The sequence below is a fragment of the Colossoma macropomum genome, unplaced genomic scaffold (genome assembly GCF_904425465.1).
Source record: "Colossoma macropomum unplaced genomic scaffold, Colossoma_macropomum, whole genome shotgun sequence".
NCBI lineage: Eukaryota > Metazoa > Chordata > Actinopteri > Characiformes > Serrasalmidae > Colossoma > Colossoma macropomum.
Window position 1 is genome coordinate 16207854 of NW_023494784.1, and position 24620 is coordinate 16232473.

Genomic DNA, 24620 nt, shown 5'->3' on the forward strand with positions numbered 1-24620 from the left:
AAAAAGACTAAAGGTACCTATAAATTAATCACCTGCATGCTTTTCATTAAAGACCAAAGTATGAGAAAGGTAGAATGGATTATTAGTCTGTTTAGGCCAGCATTGAATGGGCATGACACTGTAAGGTTCTCTTATACTTTCTCTGCATTGGAATCATAGCACTTTCGGTTCTGAGTCATCATCTACTCGTGACTTTTAGCGAATTATCAAGGATTATCCGAATCTATCATCGGATTTGATACAAAGCCTGTCTTGCTTTACCAATTTTCATAGTTTTAATGAATAAGATTTAGAATGTTATGTAGACTGAAGCTGGGCTGCTAAATTGCAAATATATTCAAGGCTTCATTTGAAGGCCTGTATTTTCTGGAATTTATTGGGATTATGAGCTAGTTTCTTATTAGGACGTGTTAAAGCACATTAGTTAGTCTTACATATTTGCATATTTGTCTGTATAACGCTACTTTAATGCTAGAATGACATGCAGTACTATACACAAAAGGAGCTTAAACCATTTGAATCCAGTTTAGGGCTGGTGTCCCACTTCTACATACTACACTGATCATTCTCTCCAATGAACTCTACATGCTGGGCTAACTTGCCCTGCAAACCAGTTGACTGGTTATATGAAGGTTGAATTTATTTTTGTAAATGACTGGTGAGTAAATGTACATCTGTTCGTCTGTCCGTCTGTCTGTCTTTTTTTTCCCTTTTGCAAATGGTTCTAAGTTTGTTCTGTTCCATGCAGGTCGTGTGTGATATAGTCTATTTGTCAACAGGAGCTATCACTGAACAATCTGTTGTTTCTTTTTCATTGTAATAATTTTTCATTGCAGAGTCCTTGTCATCTTTGTTTTTGGTTTTAAATTTGACCATCGTTTCATCTGTTGCATGGGAAGAGGATGGCATTTAAGAACTGCATGTTGTAGGCTATGTGTATCAAGAAATGTTGGTATGTACTGCTAATTTTACATACATATATGCAAAGAGTTTGTCTGCACTGTACAGTTTGTGTTTGTTGTATACACAGATACAACATATTGAATAAAATATTTATATAAAGGTGTACTGTAATGTCAGTAAGAAACTCAATGCAATACTAAGTGCAGTATATTACTGCACCCAGTCTTTTGACGATTTGAACTAAGAAAACTGTTGGCTACTACTGAACAGCATGGGTTGGCCAGAGTAGAACCTTCTGACCTTTCTCTTCAATTGTAATCTCAAAGACATGAACATCCAAGCGAAGACATTTAGACATAGACATTTCTCCTGCGCTGTAAATCACTGTTAATTTCTACATAATTCAATTGTTGAGATGTACTCAGAGTCGTTCAGAGCAGAGTTTTATGCGACAGGCTCCATTCTAGAGAAAAATAGTGACTCCGAGAGTTTACCACACAACTATAGCCATTTTATTTACTGTTCAAAATGTCTAATGTACCTGGATGTGTAGTCTGCGTTTTTAAATATGTTATTTTAATAACGATAAAACAGTGGTAAATCATAAAAATGTTTTCTTTGGGTGTTATTTTGCCATACAACGCCCTGCATGTGTCTGTCCATCATGAATGGATTAAAAAGTAAATAAATGAACGTTGTAGGCTGAATTTGTACCTTTCTCTAGAATGGAGCAGATACAGTGGCAAGAAAAAGTGTGAACCCTCTAGAATGACCTAGTTTTCTGCATTAATTGGTCATAAAATGTGATCTTCATCTGACCAATATAGACAAGCACAATGTGCTAAAGCTAATAACACACAAACAAGTATAATCTGTCATGTCTTTATTGTGCACACCAATTAAACATTCACAGTGCTGCTGGAAGAAATAAGTAAAGTAGTAACTAGTCGATCCTCCTTTGGCAGCAGTAACCTCAAGCAAGTGCTTCTGGTAGCTGTGGAGCTACTAGAAGACCTGCACAAGGTTCAGGAGGAATGTTAGACCATTCTTCCTTACAGAACCGGTTCAGCTCAGCCGTGTTCTTCGGATGCGAGGTCATTTCACAGCATCTCTATTGAGATAAGGTCTGGGCTCTGACTGGGCTACTCCAAAAGACTGAAGCCATTCTACTGTAGATTTAGTTCTGTTTAGGATCATTGTCCTGCTGCACTACCCAGCTTCGACTGAGCTTCAGCTGGTGGACACCCACCCTTACATGATCCTGTAGGATACCTTGATAAATTTAGAAGTTTATTTTTCCCTTGATGATGGCGATCAGTCCAGGCCCAGAAGCAGCTCCTTCCACCATACTACACTACTGTGATGATGTTTTCAGAGCAGTGACTTCTTCTGCGCTGAACATGCATATTCAGTGTTTTTGTATGGTAGACTCATGAACAGAGATGTCAACCAGGCCCAATGATTCTGTCAAGTCTTTAGATATTACTCTAGCATTCTTTTATACTTCCTTAAACAGTCTGTGTTGTGCCTTTGAAGTAATCATCCACTTCTAGGTAGATTAGACACAGTACTACTGAATTGTCTCCATTTATAGACAGTTTGTCCAGCTATAGACTGATGAATACCTGAACTCGTTGAGAACCCTTTCCAGCTTTATATACATCAACAATTATAGACTGTAGGTCTTCTGAGCAAACTCAAAATATTTGAGTGTTTTTTTTTTCTTTTTCAAAGTAGCTCTAACCCTCACCTTCAATCTCATTTCATTGACTGGACTACAGGTTTGCTAACTTCTGACTCCATTTAGCTTTTGTTGGGGTGTTTAGCGCAGGTGTTGGCATTTTTTCCAAACTGCACTTTGAACGTTTGAATGATTAAATAAATAAGGATAAGAACAACACATTATTTAGACACTTAGATGAAGAACAGACTATACTTTAAGATGTCTTAATAAGTGCATGTAATTCCAAAGGGTTCACATACGTTTTCTTGCCAGTGTGTTTAGAATGATTAGAATGTTTATATTTTAACGGTTCAAGTATGCAGATGTGTTGAAAAATCAGTGGAATTCCCCTTTAAAGAAAACCTGGATATGGATATATCAAACAGATTCATGGTGATGTATGTCAAGTGGTTTATTGTAAAGCATTATACATTTGCAAAAAAATGTCTCCCATCTTATTTTCATAGAATTATTTTAGAAAAGTTACATATTATAGTGACTGGTTTTCCATGATTTCAAGTCACAACCAACATTTCAACTCTATGAAAAGGGAATAAAAGCTTGTGGTACCACTCACCTGAGTGCAGGCTTTAACTTTGGTTTCTAGACACTAAATCATTAAATATTCACGACTAAACAGTTTGTCAGAAATAACAGGGTCAAATGTTATTGCACTCAGACAATAATCTGACCAATTATAACGTCAATAGTAAAACATTCTCCTTTGTCTATTATTGTTTGGATCCTGCCCATGTATGTGCATCTTCTTGTGTGTCGCTCTGCAAACTATGTAAGCATTCCTATAAACACTTTTCGTACATATAGCTGTATTAGAAACATATAAAGGATTACAAGATATTGTGTCTACAAACCAACATGTCTCTTGCTCCCACAACTGTTTTACTTGCATACGAAAAGGAAAAAAACAACATTGTTTTAATAAAGAGAATTTGTAACCGGTACAATGAATTCTGTTATATAAGTGAAGCGGAGAAATATATCCCAGGGTCAGAGTGCTTCTCTTCTGTCCTAACATTCACAGGCCCACGGATGGTCGTGTTGCAGCAGCCCTTTTCTGTCTTCATAAAAACAGTCTTTAGAAAGTGTCTGCCCGTGCTAGTATTCCTCTCCCACCCAGATTTCACAGGCATTTCCCGTCCAGCCGTCCCAGCACTCGCAGGTTCCACAGTTGCACATGCCGTTCCCTGGAACGAGAAGTGAGAAGAGACGCAGGGAATGGGGGGAGCCAGACTGTCACTCTGGCCTTCTACAAGCTTTCTCTCCTCTAAACTAGCTTCTGCTCAGCAGAGCCTTACCAACTGAAATAAAGGCCGTTCTGTTACTGCTCGACTTCACCGCTTTCCCAAAAGGTAGAGAGAACTCAAGACATGGGAGATCAAAGGAGTTTTGAGACACAAAATACAGTAGGTCAGTAGAGTCTGTCTGAAGCCTTATTTGTACTGTGTAGGCTACAAAGGTGATGGTTGAACTGCATGTTTAGGGTTATATTTTATAAACTGTTGGATGTTTGAAGCAAGAATAAAAGTCAAAACACTAAGGAGGTAACGGGGCGAAACTCCTCCTCAACTAACTGAACTTATGACTTTCTTGGTTACACCAGCAGTAAGATGCGATTTCTGGCTGTTTTAGAGGTCCATATGCATTTTGCCCTGTGCATTTTTTCTTCAAAAACATTGATAGAATATATTTTGATGGAAACGTGTATGATTTACAAAACCAACAGCAATCTGGATTTTTGGCTTTGTAGGTGAACAACCAAGTCAATGCTTTTTTATTCTGTTTAAAAGCTGTTTTAGTGGAGCAATTGGACAGGGTTATTTGGACACTGCCGTCGAACGGCCTTCTTACCCCTCCCCTTTTCACGCCACCCTTTCACCCCTGCAGAAAGAGGTTACATTTTTCTCAAAATAGATACAGAGAGGCCGATTTACTAATGTTTAACACCACTGCAAACCTTGTTTTGGTGATAAAAAGTGGCTGTTGTGATTCAGGAAAAGGCACTTTAGTTTCTGTAATATTATGAAAGGGGCTTTTGCCTCATTAAATCACATTTAAACGAGTTCAAAGCATAAAATACTGGAAGGCAATTATTATAATAAAGAACTTATTCTGATTCACTACAACTGACTGTAAATACTGACCATGATTTATTATATTACCTGTGAAAAGCTTGTCTTTTTTTCCCCACTAAGGTTCCTGCCATCATTGTTGCTGATATACATAGAAAAGAGAAAGTGCGTCACACGTTTATTTATTGTCAGCTACGAAATACAAAACATTTTCTTAACACCTTTCCTGTTATATCATTATTAATTTGATGAAGGCAAAAACTGAACCAGTTGGTTTTCGGAAAACCAATTTTGAACTAGATTGATCTAGTTGAACTAGTATTTGCTGAAATTCTGAGTATATTTTACACTCATCAAAGGTTTTCTTTCCTGAAGTATTGTGAAACTCTTTTGGCTCTGCGATCTCTGCAGTACTAAGGCTACACGTTTGTTCGTTCTGTGGCTTCTGTTGCAGAAACATCACAGTCATGGTTTGATGCACTGCACAAAGCTAAGAGGATGAGCTCTTCACAAATTCAAATCATACACTTCCCAATCGAGCAGGAAGCTCTCAGTGAGATTAAAAGGGATTTTACAATATCACACTCATTTTAAATACACTCGGCATAAAACTCAAGCTCAGCTCAAACCACCAAGCGAATGGAAAGTCGAAATAATTACTTATTAATTAATTACTTAATTATTTGTCTCAATTTGTTTTTACTGTCAAAATAATATTTTATTTTCTTAAAATAGTGATGTGTTATGTCAAAATCATCGTACACTTTCTTAAAGAGTCTTTAGTTTTTAGTCATTACTTTGACCTACTAAATCAAAAACTCAAGAAAACAAGTCATTATTTCAGCGTAATGAGTTACAATCTGATCCAGAATAAAACATGTTTTGGCTGTGGTTATATTGCGCTGCTCATATGTTAATTATGAAGTTGCTCTTGTGTTCATTTGTAAGGAAGTTCTTACTAGATAAGCCGCTAACTTAGTCACTCCCACCAGCACAAAGTGTTGGTGGACTGTCAGTAATTAGCACCTCTTTTAGTAAATCTGGCCTTTGATAGATGTCAAACTAAACAATCTAAAAACAATAACAGGTTCCTCACATAGTAATGAGCATTCAGGATACAGCATTTTCTCAGCATGGCTCCCTCCTGGAAGGGTCTGCCACTCCTAGCTGGCTCCCTGCAGATAATCGCGATGCCACTCCTCACCTGCACTGCTACAAGCTGTTGCACTGTTCAATCTGCCTCCATCCCACTGTTCAAATGACCTGTGTCTGCTGATAGGTGCTTAAAAGTGTTCGGTCACTCGTGACCCGTGCTGAGATGCGTCAGATCTAACTACACATGAATATTCCCTATGATTCCAGGTTACTGCTATGTTAGGATAGCAGTAAACACGAAGTGATGAAATGCACACTCACTGATTTCTAAGGTTGGTTCTCTTGTAAGCATACAAAACAGCGGTGCACCAAGAGCTTGTTAGTGAAATTAGAACTGTTTCTGACTCCCTGGAGTAACAACCGTTTGTATATACAGCAAAGAGTTGGTAATGGTGTTTTACCTTGGTGAAGACGTTTGGAGCCCTGTGCCGTATCACCACTCAAACAGTTGGAATTATAATCTGTGGCCCATGAAATCGAGCACCAGGCATTCCTAATACATTGCATTTTCCACATCACTCATCAATTTACATGTAATGAGAATCTGTTGCTGAAAAAGCCATGAAACTCACAAATGCAAAATTAGTATTCGTAACCTGGCAGACACATTTTCGCATCATTATACTTATAAAGGTCGAGCTGTTGCCCTAGGAGGAGCAAACCACTGCCAGCTTGTATGTATTTGCATTTTTTTGTCTACTTGAAAAGACAGTATTCCCTGTGCAACATAAGAAAATGATTTTAATAATCCTTATGCATATGGTAATTATGACATATGCCCTAATCACTAATATGCTAATGACTGACATTTAACCAATATTTATAAATTCCCTTTGTCAACTATGTTTTCCCCTTGTTTTTAATGAATCTTTTGTTTATGTGGGAGGACTAGGATAATTGGTTGAATGACACTGCAGCTGATACCAAAGGCAGAAAGACTTTGTTAAAACCAGTAAGTAAACAATTTTAAAACAGATGTCCAAACATCTTCAGGGCTTTGAACCCTTGGTGCATTTACTCATATAAGCTTACGTGGGCTGAAGTCCAGGGGTCCCTTACCTCAAGGGGACCCCTGCAGGCACAAACTCAAAAAATCAAACAATCAAAAAACACTATATTTATTTGCTTGAAACCATGTTTACCCTCCATGTTTCTTTTGGTTATCTGTTGTAGTGGTTTTCAACCTTTTTTGAGCCACAACTTTCTCCCTACTGACCGTAAATGTACCAAATGAAACCTACATTGTAGGGCTCAAACTATGTGGACACTTGACCATCACACTTATATGAGCTTGTTGGACTTGCCATTCCAAATCCAGTGGCATTAATGTGGAGTTGGCTCACCCTTTAATGCTATAACAGCCTCCACTCTTCTGGGAAGGCTTTCCACAAGATTTTGGAGTGTGGCTGTGGAAAATTTGTGCCCATTCAGTCAAAAGAGCATTTGTAAGGTCAGGCACTGATGATGAGAGAAGGCTTGGAACGCAATCAACATTTCAGTTCATCCTAAAGGTGTTTAGTGGGGTTGAGGTCAGGGCTCTATGCAGGCCACTGGGGTTCTTACGCTCTAAACTAGTCAAACCATGTCTTTATAGACCTCGCTTTGTGCCCCTGGACAGGGCCTTCCCCAAAGTTACCCTAGCCCAAACCCTGAAAAACAGACCCAGCCCATTATCCCTCCTAAAGCAAACTTTATTGTCGGCACTGTGCATTCCTGTAGGTAGAGTTCTCCTGGCATTCACCAAACCCAGAATCACCCATCAGACTGCCAGATAGTGGAGCATGATTCATCACTTCAGAGAACATGTTTTCACTGCTCCAGAGTCCAGTGGTGGTGCACTTTACACCCTTCCTGCTGACGCTTGCCGTGGGAACTCATTTCATGAAGTTCCTGACGCACAGTTCTTGTGCTCATGTTGCTTTCAGGATAGTGTGGAACTCTGTAGCGAGTGCTGCAACAGAGGATAGGCGATTTTTATGCACTATGTGCTTCAGCACTCAGCAGCCCTGCTCTGTGATTTCCTGTCACTGAGCTCTGCAGTATGATCCATTCTACTGTTGATCCATTCTACAGTGTTTGTCTATGGAGACTGCATGGATATTTGCTTGGTTTTATACACCTATTAGCAATAGGTGCGGCTGAAACACCTGAATGCAATAGTTCGGAGGGGTGTCCACATACTGCCATATAGTGTATTTTGGCTGTTCTCTATTTTAGCAGACTGTCTGACAAGCCAACATTCCACAATTGTTCATGCAGCCAATTTGAGTTTACAACAAAAATGTGAATATTATAGTGATGATGGAAAAGAATGAAGAGGATGAAGCTGTAGTGAACCCAAATGACGTTCTTTATTTGGGAAAAATGCACATACTACTGCTCAAGTAGTTCTATTCTTGTAGGTGATACATATATCTATCACGTCTAGTTAATGCCTAGAACCATAGTAATTATAAATATGTATTGGTTTATCATGTTTTCTATTACCATTGATTAGACATTTCCCCAGGGGGCTGGGGGGAGTCTACACTCTCTTTGGAGTTTTTACCTGTTGAACCCCAGCCAAGGATATTTGAGGAAAAGAATGAAGCAGTGAGGCTTCACTGATTGGACAGCTGAGTATAAGCCTGGCGCTGAGCTATCTAATCCACCAATCAAATTGAAGTCACATCAAAGCAAGTCAGGACCTTCAGACAGAGCAGGCAGCAGTCGAGCTGGGAGAACTGAGTGTGAGTTTGTGTGTGTGTGTGTGTGTTTGTGTTCCAGATTAAGAGGGCTTGTGGAGGTGTTAAATGGTGTACATGAACCCTACCTGTACAGATCAAGCCATCATGCTGGTCACACTCCCTGTCGTCACATTCGCAGAAATCACCAGAAATGTACCACTCCTGTGGTGAACAGATGCACCTCCCGCAGTGACAAGAGCCTGAAAGCATATAAATGGGCTCTGAGACTCCACACAATCACCGGCCCATTACAGCTCCTTCATCTTTTATTTCAGAGGCTAGTGCAATGCTTTTCAGTATTTCATATCACAGCACTGATATGACACGGCAAATATTTATGCATGTAGTGGCACTATATGTAACTATACATCAATCACGATATTTCTAACCAAAATAACTCCTGTGAGTAATCAACAGAAAATATACCAGAAAAATACCGGGAATATACCAGAAAAATGTTTTGTGGGAACAAAAAAAACACCCTTTTCCATAAGGGTTACCACCAAAATAAGTGCTGCTGTATAGGATGAGGGAAGTCCACTGTAGAATAAGGAAATGGTTGTAGAGTAATGAAAATGTTTGATGCTGTCAAAAGCTGATGCAAGATTCTCACAGGGTCGACGTTCCACATGTAGAACTGTAAATGTTAAAAGTTGATGCTAAAAAATGTTGACACCGTAAAAATGTTTATTCCACAGTATTGTAGTTATGTCTCTGTGTTTAGCCTAGCAACCTGTGGATAGCTGCACCCACTCAACGTAAGTTCAATCACAGCCTAGTTTGAGTGTAAACTGCCACTATGAGTTTACATGCTAAAATTTAAACAGTTGCAAGGAGATTCATGAGATGCCACAATATTTTCATTGCAGCCTTAAATTATAACGTACACTCACCAAGCATTTTCACTCACTGTCCATTTTATCAGCTAAATCTAGTCCACTCTAGCCCATCTGTTTCTCTTCAAACACTTGCCACCTCTAGTCACATCACTGACTAATTTATGGCCCTGCAGTGAAATTCCTGGATTTGAATGGTAAATATGCTACTCGCTGAATTGTGTAGATTGAAAGTTTCAGAAGTGCTGCTGAATAACATAAACTTAGCTAAAGTTATTGGAGATCATTGCTTTAATGGTGCTGCTAAATGAAACCTTTTCTGTGCAATTAAAGTTTCATGTTGATTTCTGTGGACTGTACTCCCTATGAGAGCGAAGTGATCATCTGCAAATTACACTACAAGTGGCGATCATAGGGGTCCAAGCACATTGTGCCTTATGGCACCACTATTGGCCTTTCAGCAGATAGAACACAACTAACAGTGAGTTTTTAGAATGGCCTCTGTTCATAATATCTGTTAAGGAGAGATCTTCAAAGAAGGTGTTTGCCAAATTTTATACACACTGACATTGGTATGGTAAGCAAAAGGTTATTTTAAACAAATATTTCAAAATACCTAGAAAGCGGTACAGTTTTTGACATAAGTTCAATCGCCATAGTTGATGAACTCAATGAGCTGAATCCTTCTAGAATCTTTCAAGGGTACCCAATCCTGGTCCTGGATATCTGACAGCCTGCCTTCAGAGGCATCTGAAAATTAGACACAGGGGTTTTGGATGTGAACTCTTCAGGGTGGTGGATCTCCAGGACCAGAACTGGTCCTCCCTGTTCTACAGCAATTACCATTTTCGTTTAAAATAGCTAAATGTAAAAATTCAAAGCTAAATGTTCCAAGCCTCTGGACCCTGTACAAGGGGTTGGTTTCTGAACTTGTCCTATTTTTCACTGCTTATGAGTTTGCATGTCTATATTTGGTAGTTGTGAAATTATTAGCCTCATGATGAACTTTTACCATGCTGCTGAATGTAAAACACACTGAATAATATACGTGTATAATGTATATGATATATACAAATATATTATATACTTATTGTCAGTAATTATGGAGCTTTTAGAATTTGAAAACATTTATTTGACCCCTGAACAGGAACTGTGGCCCCACCTAAAAAAATCCTAAAATAAACAGTGATTTGGTTTCAACTTATCAGTAACATGAAGAAGTCAATAAATGGTGAAGTAATAAACTGTAATTGGGTCATTCTATATTGGGGTGCCATTTGTGTCCCACTGACATTCCAGTAACAAATATGTATTCAAAGTAAAAGCTTAAAGATATTTTAAACATATGTAAAGTGTCCTTCACAACAATGTAAGAGCAGGTTTAAGATAAATAAAGTCATAAGAACTCTCTACAGCACACAGAAAACAGTCAGCCTACCAACTTAAAATATAATCATTAACATATGTCACAAAATGTTCTTACTATTGCATGAATGTGCGAATGTCTCATGATTGAAAGACACTTTTTCATGAATCATTCATTATTAGTTAAGTGACCCCTAACAATCACTTAACGCTGTTTACCCATTCACCCCTATAAAACATATGGAACATTCCCCAAGCCACATGTTCAACTGGAAGGTGTTCATCAGAATTCCCTGAAGATCATGGGGAGAGGAAAAGTATGTTTTCTCAGTCTTTTTTCATTATTCATATGATAGTGTGATATTGACTGACAAGGTCACGATTACACTGTCCTTAATGCTCTCATGTCATTAACATGTATGCTAGTTAACAACAGTTTATGTATTTGCTAATTCCATGCTAAAAACTTGTTTCCATGCTAAAAACTTTGTTTCCTTGTTGCTTTCAACCCTGTTTCTCATTTAACTCCTTAAAATCTCAGGTTTATAACATACTAAGGCTTATTATTCAGTAACTATAGGGACTCCGATGCAAACTGGCTGAGCTACTCTTAGGGTAGAGATAATAATAATAAAATTTGGGCCTGCTGGTGGGCACTGGCCATTTAAGGGGTTAACCTATTATCATGAAACCTTGAGATACTGAGATACTTGAGTTACTGATTCAATGTTGAAAAGAAGAATTAAAAAATATATTTTTAAGATTTGCAAAGGCTAAATTGCACCACATCATGGAATCAGCTAACCATACATTTATAGACATTTCTTGCTAAGTTTCTTGCCTCAAGATTTGATCACCACATTCATTTTATTATAATCACATTCTCAATGTCATACAGCTTTCTCAGTCATTATGGAATCATGTACAACTCTGTTCATTGTTCACATCTAACATTTCTTCATTTTTTATAGCTTCCTACTAATTAGTTGAAACCTATAAAGTTGTAGAGTAGTAGCATTTTAATGGAATCAATTTATACATCTACCTACAACTAAACTGGTTTTATATTGTTGAAAACAGTGATTGCAGACCTTCGAATGATTACAAACTTTTGAATGGTAGTGATTGACATTTGCTATGTGCTTCAGATTGTTTTGATGAGTTGATAATGTTTAATATATTATGAAGTAAAGCTACACTATGTAAGTTTTTGGGATTTGGAGACCTTTGTGATGTAAACTGCATGCAGTGTGCTCCGGACCCCAACAAGCAGATGAATCTGATGATTGTAGGCGCGTTGAAAGAGTATTCAAAGAGAACTCAGCCAAAACTTGGTGAAGGACGTGTTTTCTGATGATGTACGAGAATTATCTACAGCGTGACTCATAACAGTGCACAGACACCACATTCTATCGTGTTTTATTTCTTCCTGACTCAGTAATGCTACTTATTTCAATTTTAACAAAAAATGTACATAGTTCACAGCAAATCAGAACAAAACAGCCCTAGCTAATTAACTATGTTTGATTTATAAGACTTCCTTTTAGCATATAGTATGAGTAGCATGGGTTCAGTAGCTTCATTATTGCAAACCTAAATGTCAAGTTATGTAATACTGTGATATTTTTGGTAATACTGATATTGAATTTTACAGATACAGTTCAGTACCATTTTGGGCATGAACTGTTCACAGCAGCTCTTATGTTAGCAAATAAGGCATTACAGGGCTGCTTATCAAATATGACTTCCATAGCCACTTGAGCTACACTTTAAAGTCTGTTTTTTCCACACTGTCAGGTTACAGACTGATAATAAAAGCATGTGCTCTCCTGACTCGGCCTCATGGAATCCTGACATGAAGCGTCCTTTAGCTGTTCAAGGGCAAGCGGTCTATGTTGGAGAGGATAATAAGGTGTTAAGGTTCTGAGGCAGGGTGGGAGCAAACGCATTTCCCTGTGTCTTCTTGCTTTTCAAAGCCCAAAGAAGAAAGCCGCAGCTCCCCCGTCTCTGCTATTTATACCTCTACAGGCTTTGAAAAGACGGCAAGATGCTCGTGTTTGCGATCCTCCTCATGAATGTGTTTGTGAGTATGTGAGAGAAAAAGAGGCTGATCTTTTTTTCCCATCTGTGTTGGAGGGAGATAAACGTGCTCGTCTCCATTTGGATGCCACTGGTAGAGCACTAATTCTGCTGACACAATGTTCTCTGTCTGGACGCTGGATTTCCTTATTTTGCAGTTTTGTGTTTTTAGGCCGTTCACTTTCAATTAGGCCTTTCTTAAAATACTTGAATAATAAATGCAACTAATGTCAAGGTATATTGTGGTAGCACCCACCATGCTGAGTTGGCTGATGTGCTCTGTGGTAGCTCTTTTCAATCATTTCCAGATGGTTAAAGAGAAATGAAAGTTCATACTATAAGCCATACATGAAGTGCAGTTTGAGTAAGAACACTGATTAATTTAACATGTTCATGCCATTGCTAAATAAGACATGACAATTACTGTGAACATCTACATTATTATATGCTATTTTACATTTTAGCAGACTTCCAGTGGTCACACAGTGGGATAGTGGCAGACAAATGTAATATTAGTCTTTCCCAAGGAATCTTATTGGTATAGCACTGGTGTACCTGCTAGGGAATATAATCTTTCTTGTCGGTTGTTGGTGTTATCCATTACGCTAAATATCAATGGTGCCCAATCGTGATCCTGGAGGTCTACCAACCTGGAAAGTTCTGATCCACCACACCTGGCTCTAATGTTCAGATGCCCCTGGAGGCCTTCATTATCTGGGTCAAAGGTGTTTGATTAGGGTTGGAGCTAAACTCTGCAGGATCAGGATTGGGCACCCCTGCTATTTATTTTATTGAGCTGAAATGAACGCTGATAAAATTATTATCAAAACTTTCCTATTTATCAGTGAGCAATGTATTGTGCTTTACTGTATGTGCTGTATGTATCTTTTTAGACTACAGTGCTGTTGAGCATCTCTTTGGATGCTTTATTTCAGTGGTTCTCAAACTGGACCTCAGCCCCTCCCAGATGGTCCACATTTTTGTTCTATCCCTATGTACTGAGGGTTGGGTTGAGCAAAAATTTGGACTGGGGCCCTGAGAACAGTTTACAACTGTGCTTTAATGACTGCTTATAGGGCTGTAACTATTGATTATATTAATATAATCTGAGTAATCTATCAGTTAGAATGAGAAATAAAAATGTTTTTTTTTTAAAAAAAACAATGAAAATGCTTTCCAAAGATTCCAAAATATTTATCAAAAAATATAAACTAGAAAGTCTTTAAAAAGACTTGAAAAGACTAACAGAAATGTATGTATCTTATATGTGTCTGTCAGGGTGTAGAATCATATAAATATGCACTTATTTATATTAATCATAAAAATCATAATGCAAACTGCCCAGTAATCATTGGCAATTCATAAATACGGTGCATACTACTATGACTACTATGACCACCTTCAACCACAATGACAGCTAAAGTGAAGCATCATGCTACAGCCACAACTGACCTCTACAGTTAATGTCCTCCACCTTTACCGTCACAGATAAAGTGTGGCTCTAGAAAAGCGCTATTTTACCTTTTCCAGAGCACATGACGCCATGGGCTGTCTCACACAGGCTCTTGCTCTGTGCGTCAGTCATGTTGCAGCTGCGGGGGAACTGGCAGTGTTTCCCAAACCATCCATCACCACAGATACAGCGGCCACAGGAGCAAAAGCCATGGCCTGAGGAGGACAAGACAGACAGAGACACACATACTGTCACTAGCTCTGCACAAGAAAACAGCTTATTTCTTCTGACAAAACAAGGCAACAATTCAACTGATCCAGGCACATTTCATTGGTTCAAATACAGAGAAGGCAGATACCAAGATAGTGCCCAACCAATCTATTGGCTTATCAATTTTATCAGCCAATAATGAGGTACAGTTGTTTGAAAATAGGTAAAAATCCTATCCATATACCACATGGTAGTTTTACTCTTCTGATGCAGGAAATCTGATGGTTTCATTGATGTCTTTGTAGAGACACTACTGACAATCACGACCTTGGCACATCTGTTACAGAAACAATAAGGCCTGAACTCAATTTCAGCACAAAACACCATAATAGTCATAATAGCATACTCATGTCAAATGCATTCTGACAATTAGCCGGAGGATAGAATGTTATAACATAAACATACAGAATCCAGCAAAACTCCACCCCACACTACAATATTTATATTATTTATGATGTTTCTGCTGTTCTGAGTTTAAGGAATGTAGCAATTCACATCTGACACATCTGACAATTTACAATTGACACTTGACCATCATATCAGTCAGTAAAGTTGAACTAAAACTAACACATTATTTTAGATGGACATTAGAATGTACTGGTAAAAACCTTATTAAGACTTATGAACCAGAGCATTTTTGTATATTTTGCATCATAGCCTTTTGCATAGGTTATGATTTTGCATGTCATTTACTGATATGAAACTAAACTCTGCTTTACTAATCTGATGAGATTTAAATTAGGAAAGTAGATCTCCAGGAGGTCGGTTGGTGACCACTGATCTAAGAAGTTGGGTCACTGAAGAAAATGGTCTGTCAGTTCAACCTAAAAAAATAGTTTTATTCAACTCCAATAAATGCTTTGATTGAAACAATGACTTATCCAAAGTATTTAATTGAGTTAAATAAAACTAGTTAATTTAATGTTGGCACATTGTCATTTTATCTATGCTGAACTGATAAACCATTTTTTACAGTGCACTGACTAGAACTACGCTGCTTTCTAGACAACGTCTTTTTCAAGGACATTGCGCAAAACGTTCATATTCATGTTACAGCATCATGGCTTCATAAACAGAGAGCGCGGTTCTCGCGTTACAAAATGAATCGTTCATTATGAAATGCAAATATGACGACGAAGAACCCATATGGTTGCACAGACTTAGCAGAAGAATGGCAAAAAATTTTGCTTTCATAACTTGATCAATTAATAACGTCAGGCCCCAAATGATTAAGTTTTGTTTTTGTTAGAATACTGACCTAAGACATACTCCCACAACTTGTTTGTAATTCGATTAAACTATGTCAGAAGTTCCCATCATGTTATCCAAAATAATTATCTAATACTTTGGAGTTTGTACCTCACACTTACCTGGTTAATATCTAGAACTTAGGAGACTGTAAAACAAAGCATTATCAAATTTTGGCTGATGTTATTGAATATAGGAATTTTAGCCTCTCAATTGATATCAGTCACAACATTTTCATATTGGTCAGGCTCCATTCAAGGCTGGCTACTAGTGTCATGGTGCTAGGCTTTTACCCCAGCCAGGCAGCCTGAGCCATGGGCCATGCCTGAATCCACACAGAAACCTGGCTTGCACTAACATCCTCTGAGCTGCTGAACAATGTGAGGAACTCCCCATGCGTTTACTGCCACCAGAATGAAGCATGGCGAGGCGATTATATTATCTATTGATCGCTCCTCCTTTCAAGCTTGTTACCTGGATTTCTTTGAGAGGATAATCAAGTCAGTGCTGCACTGAGGTTTGTACCACTAAACACAAAAAGCCAATATGTGTTTGTCTTCTCAACTGCTTATTTAAGAAGTCGTTTGAACATTGAGATGCTTTCAGAAGGCATTTCCCCCATTACTGGCACATTAGATGTGACTCAAATCTCTGCTGCAAAGCCTGCATTAAGTGAGTGGCCAACTCTGTCTGTTTCAGACCTCAAAGGTGTTGATCTCAGCAGGCTGGGCTAAAGCTGGACAGTGGGAGTCCTGTTCAGGAGCAGTGCGAGTGTTGGCAGGGAGGAAATGAGACATTTTTGGAAGCTTCTGAGGGCTGGAGTTTCTCTGTTGTTCATGGAAGAGTCTCAGGGCCTCAGTGGAAAAAGAACAGTGAATAACGGAGCTCCTCCTGCAGCCAGTGCTGCTTCCTCTCTCATGTAATTTCACGGATTCCCCCAAGACTAGACTAGACAGAGACGTTATAGACGTAGGTATTGGCCTAGATATTAAAGTCCAACAAGGAAACACAGCAGCATCCTGTTCAAAATGAAAAGACAAGACAAACAGTGAGGATCGTGTTACTCTTGAAGCTGACTGTTTGGCATCTGCTATAGATGCCCGGAGGCCATGAAGCCAGATGTACAAAGACTTTTGCACAAGGATTCAGGAGCAAACAGGATGCATTCTGACCAAAAAAGCACACATTGTAAAAAAAAAAAAGAGAAGTCAGCTCAACTTAAAATTATAAGGTAACTGATTACACTTTTGATTGATTACGCTTTTCTTGAGTTAACTCAACTTGAGGACTCCAGAGTTCATTCAACTCAAATGTCTTAGGTTAGTCAAATGTTCTCCTAAATCTCAGTTCAAGTTTAGTAAACAAGGCAAAACATTTTACTTCACTAGCTGGAACTGTTTCTATCACTTAATCCCACCAGGCATTTTCTCCTTGGACTTCCAGATATGGAGAGCTGTGGGATCTCTGGGTTTCAAACTCACACTCTCCTGATGTTGGGGTGAATTCTTAGATCACTGCATCACATGTAACTACATTATTTTTTGAAGCTAAAACAACAAATATATATTTTTTTTCCACAGTGTATTAATCATTTAAGGACACAGAAATCTAAGCAGTTTCTGTAGCTTGTGAGTGGTACTATGGACTAACATTCACCGTTCCCTCAGCAGAAGGTTGTGAGTTTGAACCTCAGTGATGTTTGCATTTACTCTGCTGTCCTCAAATTAAGTTAACTCAAGAATTGCAGTATAATCACTTAATTTAAAATTTTAAGTTGAGCTGACTTTCATTTTTAACACTGTACATTAGGGGTGCACTGTGCTGGACACTAGCGTCCTGGAATGCGGTTGTCCAGCACAGTCGAAACTAACATGACTTAGGTCTAAACAAACATGGTGGATGACAGCAAGGCTATTGCTATGCTGGTGGTGTGTGCTTTCTGCACAGAAGAAGCCAAGTGGAAGAAAAAAACGTGGATGAAGCCAACACTGAAAATGAGGGGTCAGCAGGGCAACGCGAGCTTGAGGTGAACATATACGTACATACATATATGCATACACACATGAGATGAATACATGCTTACATGCACGTACACTCTCAGAAATAAAGGTACGAAACTGTCACTGGTGCAGTACCCCTCTTATCCATGGGGGGGTACCCTGAAGGGTACATCTCAGTACCTTTAGTCAGGGAATATAATTATACCATAATCCATTGAAATTATATTTTCTAAGTTGTATTGACTCCACACACCCCGTCTCGTCTCCAGGCTTTTTATTTTATTGTTCTCTTTTAAATCATTAGCTTATGAAAAAGTACAAATCTATACTTTTCCACTGGAAAAAAACTTATTTAGGGTACACGATTGGACCTTAAAGCCACTGTTGTACCTTTAAGGGTACATTTACATTGTTTGTACCTTGATAAAGAGAGAATGTACCTGCACAGAACCTTTATTTCTAACAGTGTATACATACACCCATAAGTTGAATACATACATAAGTCTGTCCATACACACTGACAAGTTCAGTTTAGCTCAGCTATCATTGGTTGATGGTCTTTTAGGCATGACGTCAACATTGTGTTTCACACCAGAGAATCAGCATCCACTCCACACAATAATCCTTGTAAATACCTAAGGTCTGAATACTTAATTATTTTTTAATAGTTTTTGTACTGTTGGAGCACAGTTTGAACTAATTTGCTAGAATGGTACATGCAACATAAAGTGGTATACATAATTGTACCACTGTACATTTTGGTAAACAGTTCAAATTATATATATTTCCCCATTTCTTCACAGGCGACTTGCCCTCCTTTTACTGCTTTATTTTAGAGGTACTGGTATGGAGGGCTGCAGTGTGCAGTTGGGGGAAGCTGCACACTTGGCTGCTTCAATCAGCCAGCCTATGAGAGCATTTAATTGCTTTCGAAGAGCAGCACCCCAACCCTTTCAATTAAATTGCACCTGTGATTCCCCATTACTGAGGCTGGCAATGCAATTTGCATGCGTGTGTGCGTTCACATTCTCAGAGCCTTTCATGTCAGTCTTTGGAGAAATGTTTTCAGAGAACCCACTATATAGCTGTGGGTGTGGCTAACTGCTGCCTTAGAATACTGGAAGAAACCGAAGTGAAATGTTGACACGATTGCTTTAGCACTGGAGGGTGAAAAGAATGCACACAAACAGCATGACATCTCACTGTGTTCAAAGATATAGAAAAACCCCACAATGGGCCCACAGCCTTTGAGCACGGCCCTCTTCTGAATGCTAAACCACTCCAACTGGATCAGCCGGGCAATTAGCTGACATTAACTTTTCATCAGTGAGCGAGGCTCGGCCGTGTCTGTAATATGTGTGAGCTGAGAGTGAAGGAACAGAGGGAGAGAGAATCAGAGTGTTCCCCAGCTCTCCTGTGTTAACATGTTCTAATCTGCTTCAGTGTAGCACAGCTGCAGCGGAGCTCCATACATATTTAAAGTCCATCTCTGAGGCTATACCAGACAGGCCAGTGGGTCGAGTATGCCCGTCGGGCCTCTGTGCCATTGCCACTTAGCAGCACAACAAAATGAGCCTCCGGAATGCATGCAGCATTAATATTGCATCCACCGCCAAAAAGAAGAAATATCTGCCTGCAGTGGACCATGCTGTGGTGGCCCCATAAAATATATCACAATGATGCAACCATTACTGCATTCTTTACATGGCCTTTAATGTTCCTGGCTCAAACAGAGCAATCACATTGCTATAATGCATTTTATTATCAGTGTATGCTTAAAGTGCTTATGTTCTGAGGGTCTGGCATTCAGGAAAGTATCAAAATCTTGTAGCATGTGTTGTGTCACATTGTTGAGGTTTATTCAGTGCTAAAGTCCACTCTTCATTTGTTTAACTTAAACAGCCAATAAGTACAGGTTATTCATTTTTCAGGAGATTTTTTTAAACAGAATAAATATAAAGTTATCTACTTGCGTAAGGAAGGTGAAAGTCAAGGAAAATAGATGCGAAAACAGGAGCTTCCGAAACATTTTTAAGTGATATGAAGAAAATGATTAATTGCTATTAACGGGTCCAAAGTGTGCCAAGAAAACATTCCCCATCCCATTAAACCATCTTCACCAGTCTGAACTGTTGACACAAGGCAGGATGGGTCCATGAAATCATGCTATTTGTGTCAAATTCTGACCCTACCATCTGTGTACCTCATCATAAATCGAGATTCATCAGACAGGGCTACACTGTAAAAACTGGCTTGTCGGTTCAACATAAACAGTTACTTCATGTGGTAACATGTTTGACTAGTTTGACTAGCAATTGACTAGTTTTATTCAACTCAAAAATGATTTTGATTTAATTAATTGTTCATTCAAAGTGTTCATTTAGATTGAATAAAACAAATTTAATTGCTTCTTACCACATGGAGTAATTTTTTAGGTTGAACTGACAAGCCATTTTTTACAGTGTACATTTTTCCAGGCCTAAACTATTCAGTTTTGGTGAGCCTGTGTCACTGCAGCCTCAGCTTTCTGTTCTTGGCTGACAAAAGTCAAACCCTTCTTCTGCTGTTGTAGCCCATCCACCGTAGCCCATCCACCTCAAGGTTGGATGTGCTGTGCATTCTGAGATGCTTTACTGCTTACCACAATTGTACAGAGTGGCTATCTGAGTTACCATAGCCTTTCTGTCAGCTCAAACCAGTCTGGCTATTCTCTGTTGACCCCTCTCATCAACAAAGTGTTTCTGTCCACAGAACTGCAGTTCCTCGGATTTTTTCTTTATTGCACCACTCTAATTAAACCTTAGAGACTGTTATATGTGAAAATCTCAGAAGATCAACAGTTATAAAAATACTCAAGCCAGCCTGTCTGGCACCAACAATCATGCCACAGTCTAAATCACTGAGATCTTTCTTTTTTCCCCATTGTGATGGTTGATGGTTGATGTGAACCATATCTGCATGATTTTATGCACTGCACTGCTGCCACACAACTGACTAATTAGATAATTGTGTGAATGAGTAGGTGTACAGGTGTTCCTAATGAAGTGCTTGGTGAGTCCAAGCTACTGAAGTACCTTTAATTTTTAGAGTGTAAAGTGAAAAGATTTTCCGTCTGATTTGAGTCGCCATCCGAGACTGAAATTATTGTTTGATCAACTGCTGTGGTCTTCTGTTGTGTCAGGCTGTTTTCTATTTCTATGCTCAACAGTGCATTCTTTCTTCTGAATAATGTGCCAAACTACTGTCTAAACGTCCAAAAATTTATTGCCTGCACTGTATTTATTTATTTTAATTAATTAATTTTTTTATTTTACCCAATTTTCTCCCCAGTTCAGTCATTGCCAATTCCCACCAACTAGCTAGGTCTCCGTCTATCACATAATGCTACCGAGCTTAGAAGGTGAAGACTGGTACATGCTTCCTCTGAGACACATCACGTCTTTCTAAATTGCTACTAACACAACCTCACTGGAGAGCTCAATACACTTGGAGGAGAATGCTAACTGTGAATTCTGTTACATCAGCTAAAAGACACTGCATCGGCTAACGTCACACTGAATGCTGGAAGGAGAGGGAGGGTCGTCCTACCCAACTAGAGAGTGACACCAATTATGCTGTCCTGGACTTCAGGCCACGAATAGCTATGGCATTACAGATCGTTAACTGCACTGTATTTAATATGGACTTTAATTTTGGACTGTAAACCCACACCGAGCTGGGACTACTTAACATAACAAAAAGGACAGAGGCACTATGAAATTATTCTTTTTAACCAGACTTTTTGGTAGTTAACTTTTTGAAAAACTGCAGAGTTGGACTCAGAAACTGTTTTGGTCAATGGACCAATGAAGTTCGCATGCTGTACTGAAACATGTGATGCATATGATGATTTAGAGCTCAAACATGGCTAGTGTTGTGTTATTGAGTTTCCTTAATGTCTGGAACAGTGACACCAGCTCCAAGGGGAGATGGAAGGGAAATAGAAGGCAATAATCTCCTTGGCCTGAGAGTGAAAGTCATGGCAAGGGATGACAGCCATCTGGCCCAGGGCTCTATGCAGGACAGGGCCAGCACATGTGACACAATCATTTTCCCACATACACTCCAAGTGGTCACTGCATGTAGCCCACATTAAATCTGAGGTAAGGTTTAGACCTGACAAGCCTTCTCTGCCACAGCTGCCTTGCCCTACTGTAGAGGCCAGCACTGCTAATCTGTTCTGCACTTCTCCAGTCACAGGGATGTAACAGCTCCAAGCTTTACCAGCGCAGAAACACCAATTAGGTCAGATCTTTTCCACACTGTGCTTCTTAGGCATTGAGGGCAAACAATCACCAAAATGTCAATTAAAATGAAATTGCTGAAGTTTCAAGTTGTCCAATAGCACTTTTCATCATTTTTGAGCTTCGTGCCTAAGCGCTCCCAATCAAGAGTGCAAACTTCTCAGAAAGGGAGGATAAACTTCAAAGGCTTTGAAATATTCACAAATTCAATTGGATTTGTAGATTTCAGAGAGCGTGTCCAATCAAACTGCATCGATCTGTTGAATCTACATCCCAGTACCTCTTGGAGGCTCTCTTCCTTGCAGGCAGCTTTCAAGCCATGATATGTGTGTATTAAGGAGTGACATGAACAGTGGCTAAAACAGGGTGGGAACATTGTAATTGTACTAATGCCTTGTCCTGCATTGATTGGGTCCTTCCACTCATCTTCGGGAAATCGTTAACTCCAGATCTCTTAAGAGTGGCTCTTTCATCTACAAATGCACATCCCTGTGAGTGTAAACTATGGCTGTCAAATCACTAAAGCAATAAATCGCGATTACTACTACAGATGCTCCAAAGGGTATAAAGTGTGCCTAGTTTCCTAGTTGTTGTCATTACTCCTCAAGTCTGACTTATAAGCTTAGTGATCTGTGTGAAATATGGAAAAAGGTAATGCTAGAGAAAAAAACAACAGAGCCACTAAATCTTAACAGCTGTTAGTCACCTGTATTAAGCAACGTACTGCACAGTTCAGCTGCTTTAAGCTAAGCCTTTAAAATCCTAGGCTTTTTACATACTAAGGCTTATTATTCAGTAACTACAGGGAGTTCAATGCAAACTGGATGAGCTATTCTTAGGTAATAGAAGTGTGTAACAAAGCTTTGGCCCGCTAGCAGGCCCTGGCCATGTAAGGGGTTAATGTCCAAATACTGTGACTGTGTACTCACTTTCATGTGGTCTTACAACCTAATAGCCCATAATAAAACATAGTGTATATTAGGAACAAGTCAACAAATTTAACTTCTAGAAATAGATCCCTCTATTTCCTCTCATTCTCCTTCACTATTAGTGCTAACAAGCCGTCTTTCTCTGTATTTGTGACTGCTCTATGCCATGCACAGTCAGGTACAGATTAAGACAGGGACAATAAGACTCAAATTCTGGAAAATTCTCCATTCCCCTACCAGCTATCTTGCTGATCTCCCACAGCAATTTTTGAAAACAATAACAGTGCTGGTGTTCTGTTTCACCCATTCTGTAGCAGAATACTCTGAGCCTGAAGGAAGGTCACAGCCAGACCAATTGCATGAACTGAGGATGATTGCACGCTCATCACCCAGCACTTCCCAGAACTCTTTATATGCCCACGCTACAGCGCTCAATGTGACCCCCTACAGAAAACACATCAAGTCCTTACAGCTCTACACACTTCAAGTCACACAACGCCTTCCAAACATCCTCTGCATATGCTGTGAACAGTCAATCTCCTATACAGGGATTTCTGAATGCACCAGCTCCCTCTGCATAAAGCGCATTGTGGCATGCCAATAGCTCAGGAGCTTTGGGCATATCATCTGGATGACAAAAGCTCATTCTAGAATGTTAATTGAGCCTGAATCTGTGGATTCCTTTTGATACCTTAGCGACACACTGATCCTCTCCTTTTTATTAAACACAAAAGGACAAATCCTGAAATGATAACAGTTCATTAGTGTGGTTGTTTTTCTTAAACCTTTGGGACTACAACCATAATCTAGTAAGTAAGTAAACTTAATTTATATAGTACTTTTCTAAGACAAAGCTACAAAGTGCTTCACAATAGCTACTCGATTTACGGAAAGACACAACTGCGTATCATCCGCATAAAAACGGAAAGAGATATTAAAACATCTGATTAAAAGAGCAAGCATATAAAGTGAAAATAAAATAGGGCCATCTTGGTCTCTTTTGAAGGCTAACGCTCTGAAAATTGCTGTCCAGGTGAAAGTAAGTAAGAATTACTCTAAGTATTACTGAAGCAGAACAACAGAAGACCAAACACAACAGAAATGGAACATTTTTATTTGTGCTGAACAAAATAGTGTGAAAATAGTGGTTGCAGTTAACTGTGCATGTAGTCAGTGGACCTAAAAACACAATGGAACTGTAGATGTAGGAGTTACTAGCCTCTGGTGCACATTAAAAGGAGCCAGATTGTTTTTTTTTCTATGTGCTTTCTCAAAACGTACGTTTGAAAAGAACCCTTGAAATTAAGCTGATAATAGTATAGAGTAAATAGTATATATTATTAATATAGAGTTTATCAAAAAATATGATGTAAGGCAAAGATTGTAACATCTTGTCCGGTTTTGTCTTCCCTGTTTTAGCCATGTGTCCTTTGTTTATGTTGTTCCATTTACTTTTGGATACATATACAAATATACATACACACACACACACACACACACACATACATATATATATATGTTTGGTTTCCTCCCTGTTCCTTTTATATTGTGCAAATAAGA

The 24620-nt window shown here is 38.9% G+C and overlaps 1 protein-coding gene across 1 annotated transcript in view; it reads right to left on the minus strand.

The window, feature by feature from the left end:
• Nucleotides 1-3211: 3211 nt before the first annotated feature.
• itgbl1 (integrin, beta-like 1) overlaps nt 3212-24620 on the minus strand; it is a 111083-nt gene continuing 89674 nt past the window's right edge. The window contains exons 9-11 of the mRNA XM_036579028.1: nt 14399-14545; nt 8684-8797; nt 3212-3831 (exon numbers count right to left, since the gene is read on the minus strand). Coding sequence (XP_036434921.1) covers nt 3743-3831; nt 8684-8797; nt 14399-14545 — 350 coding nt within the window. The 3' untranslated portion in view covers nt 3212-3742. The remainder of the gene's footprint in view (nt 3832-8683; nt 8798-14398; nt 14546-24620) is intronic.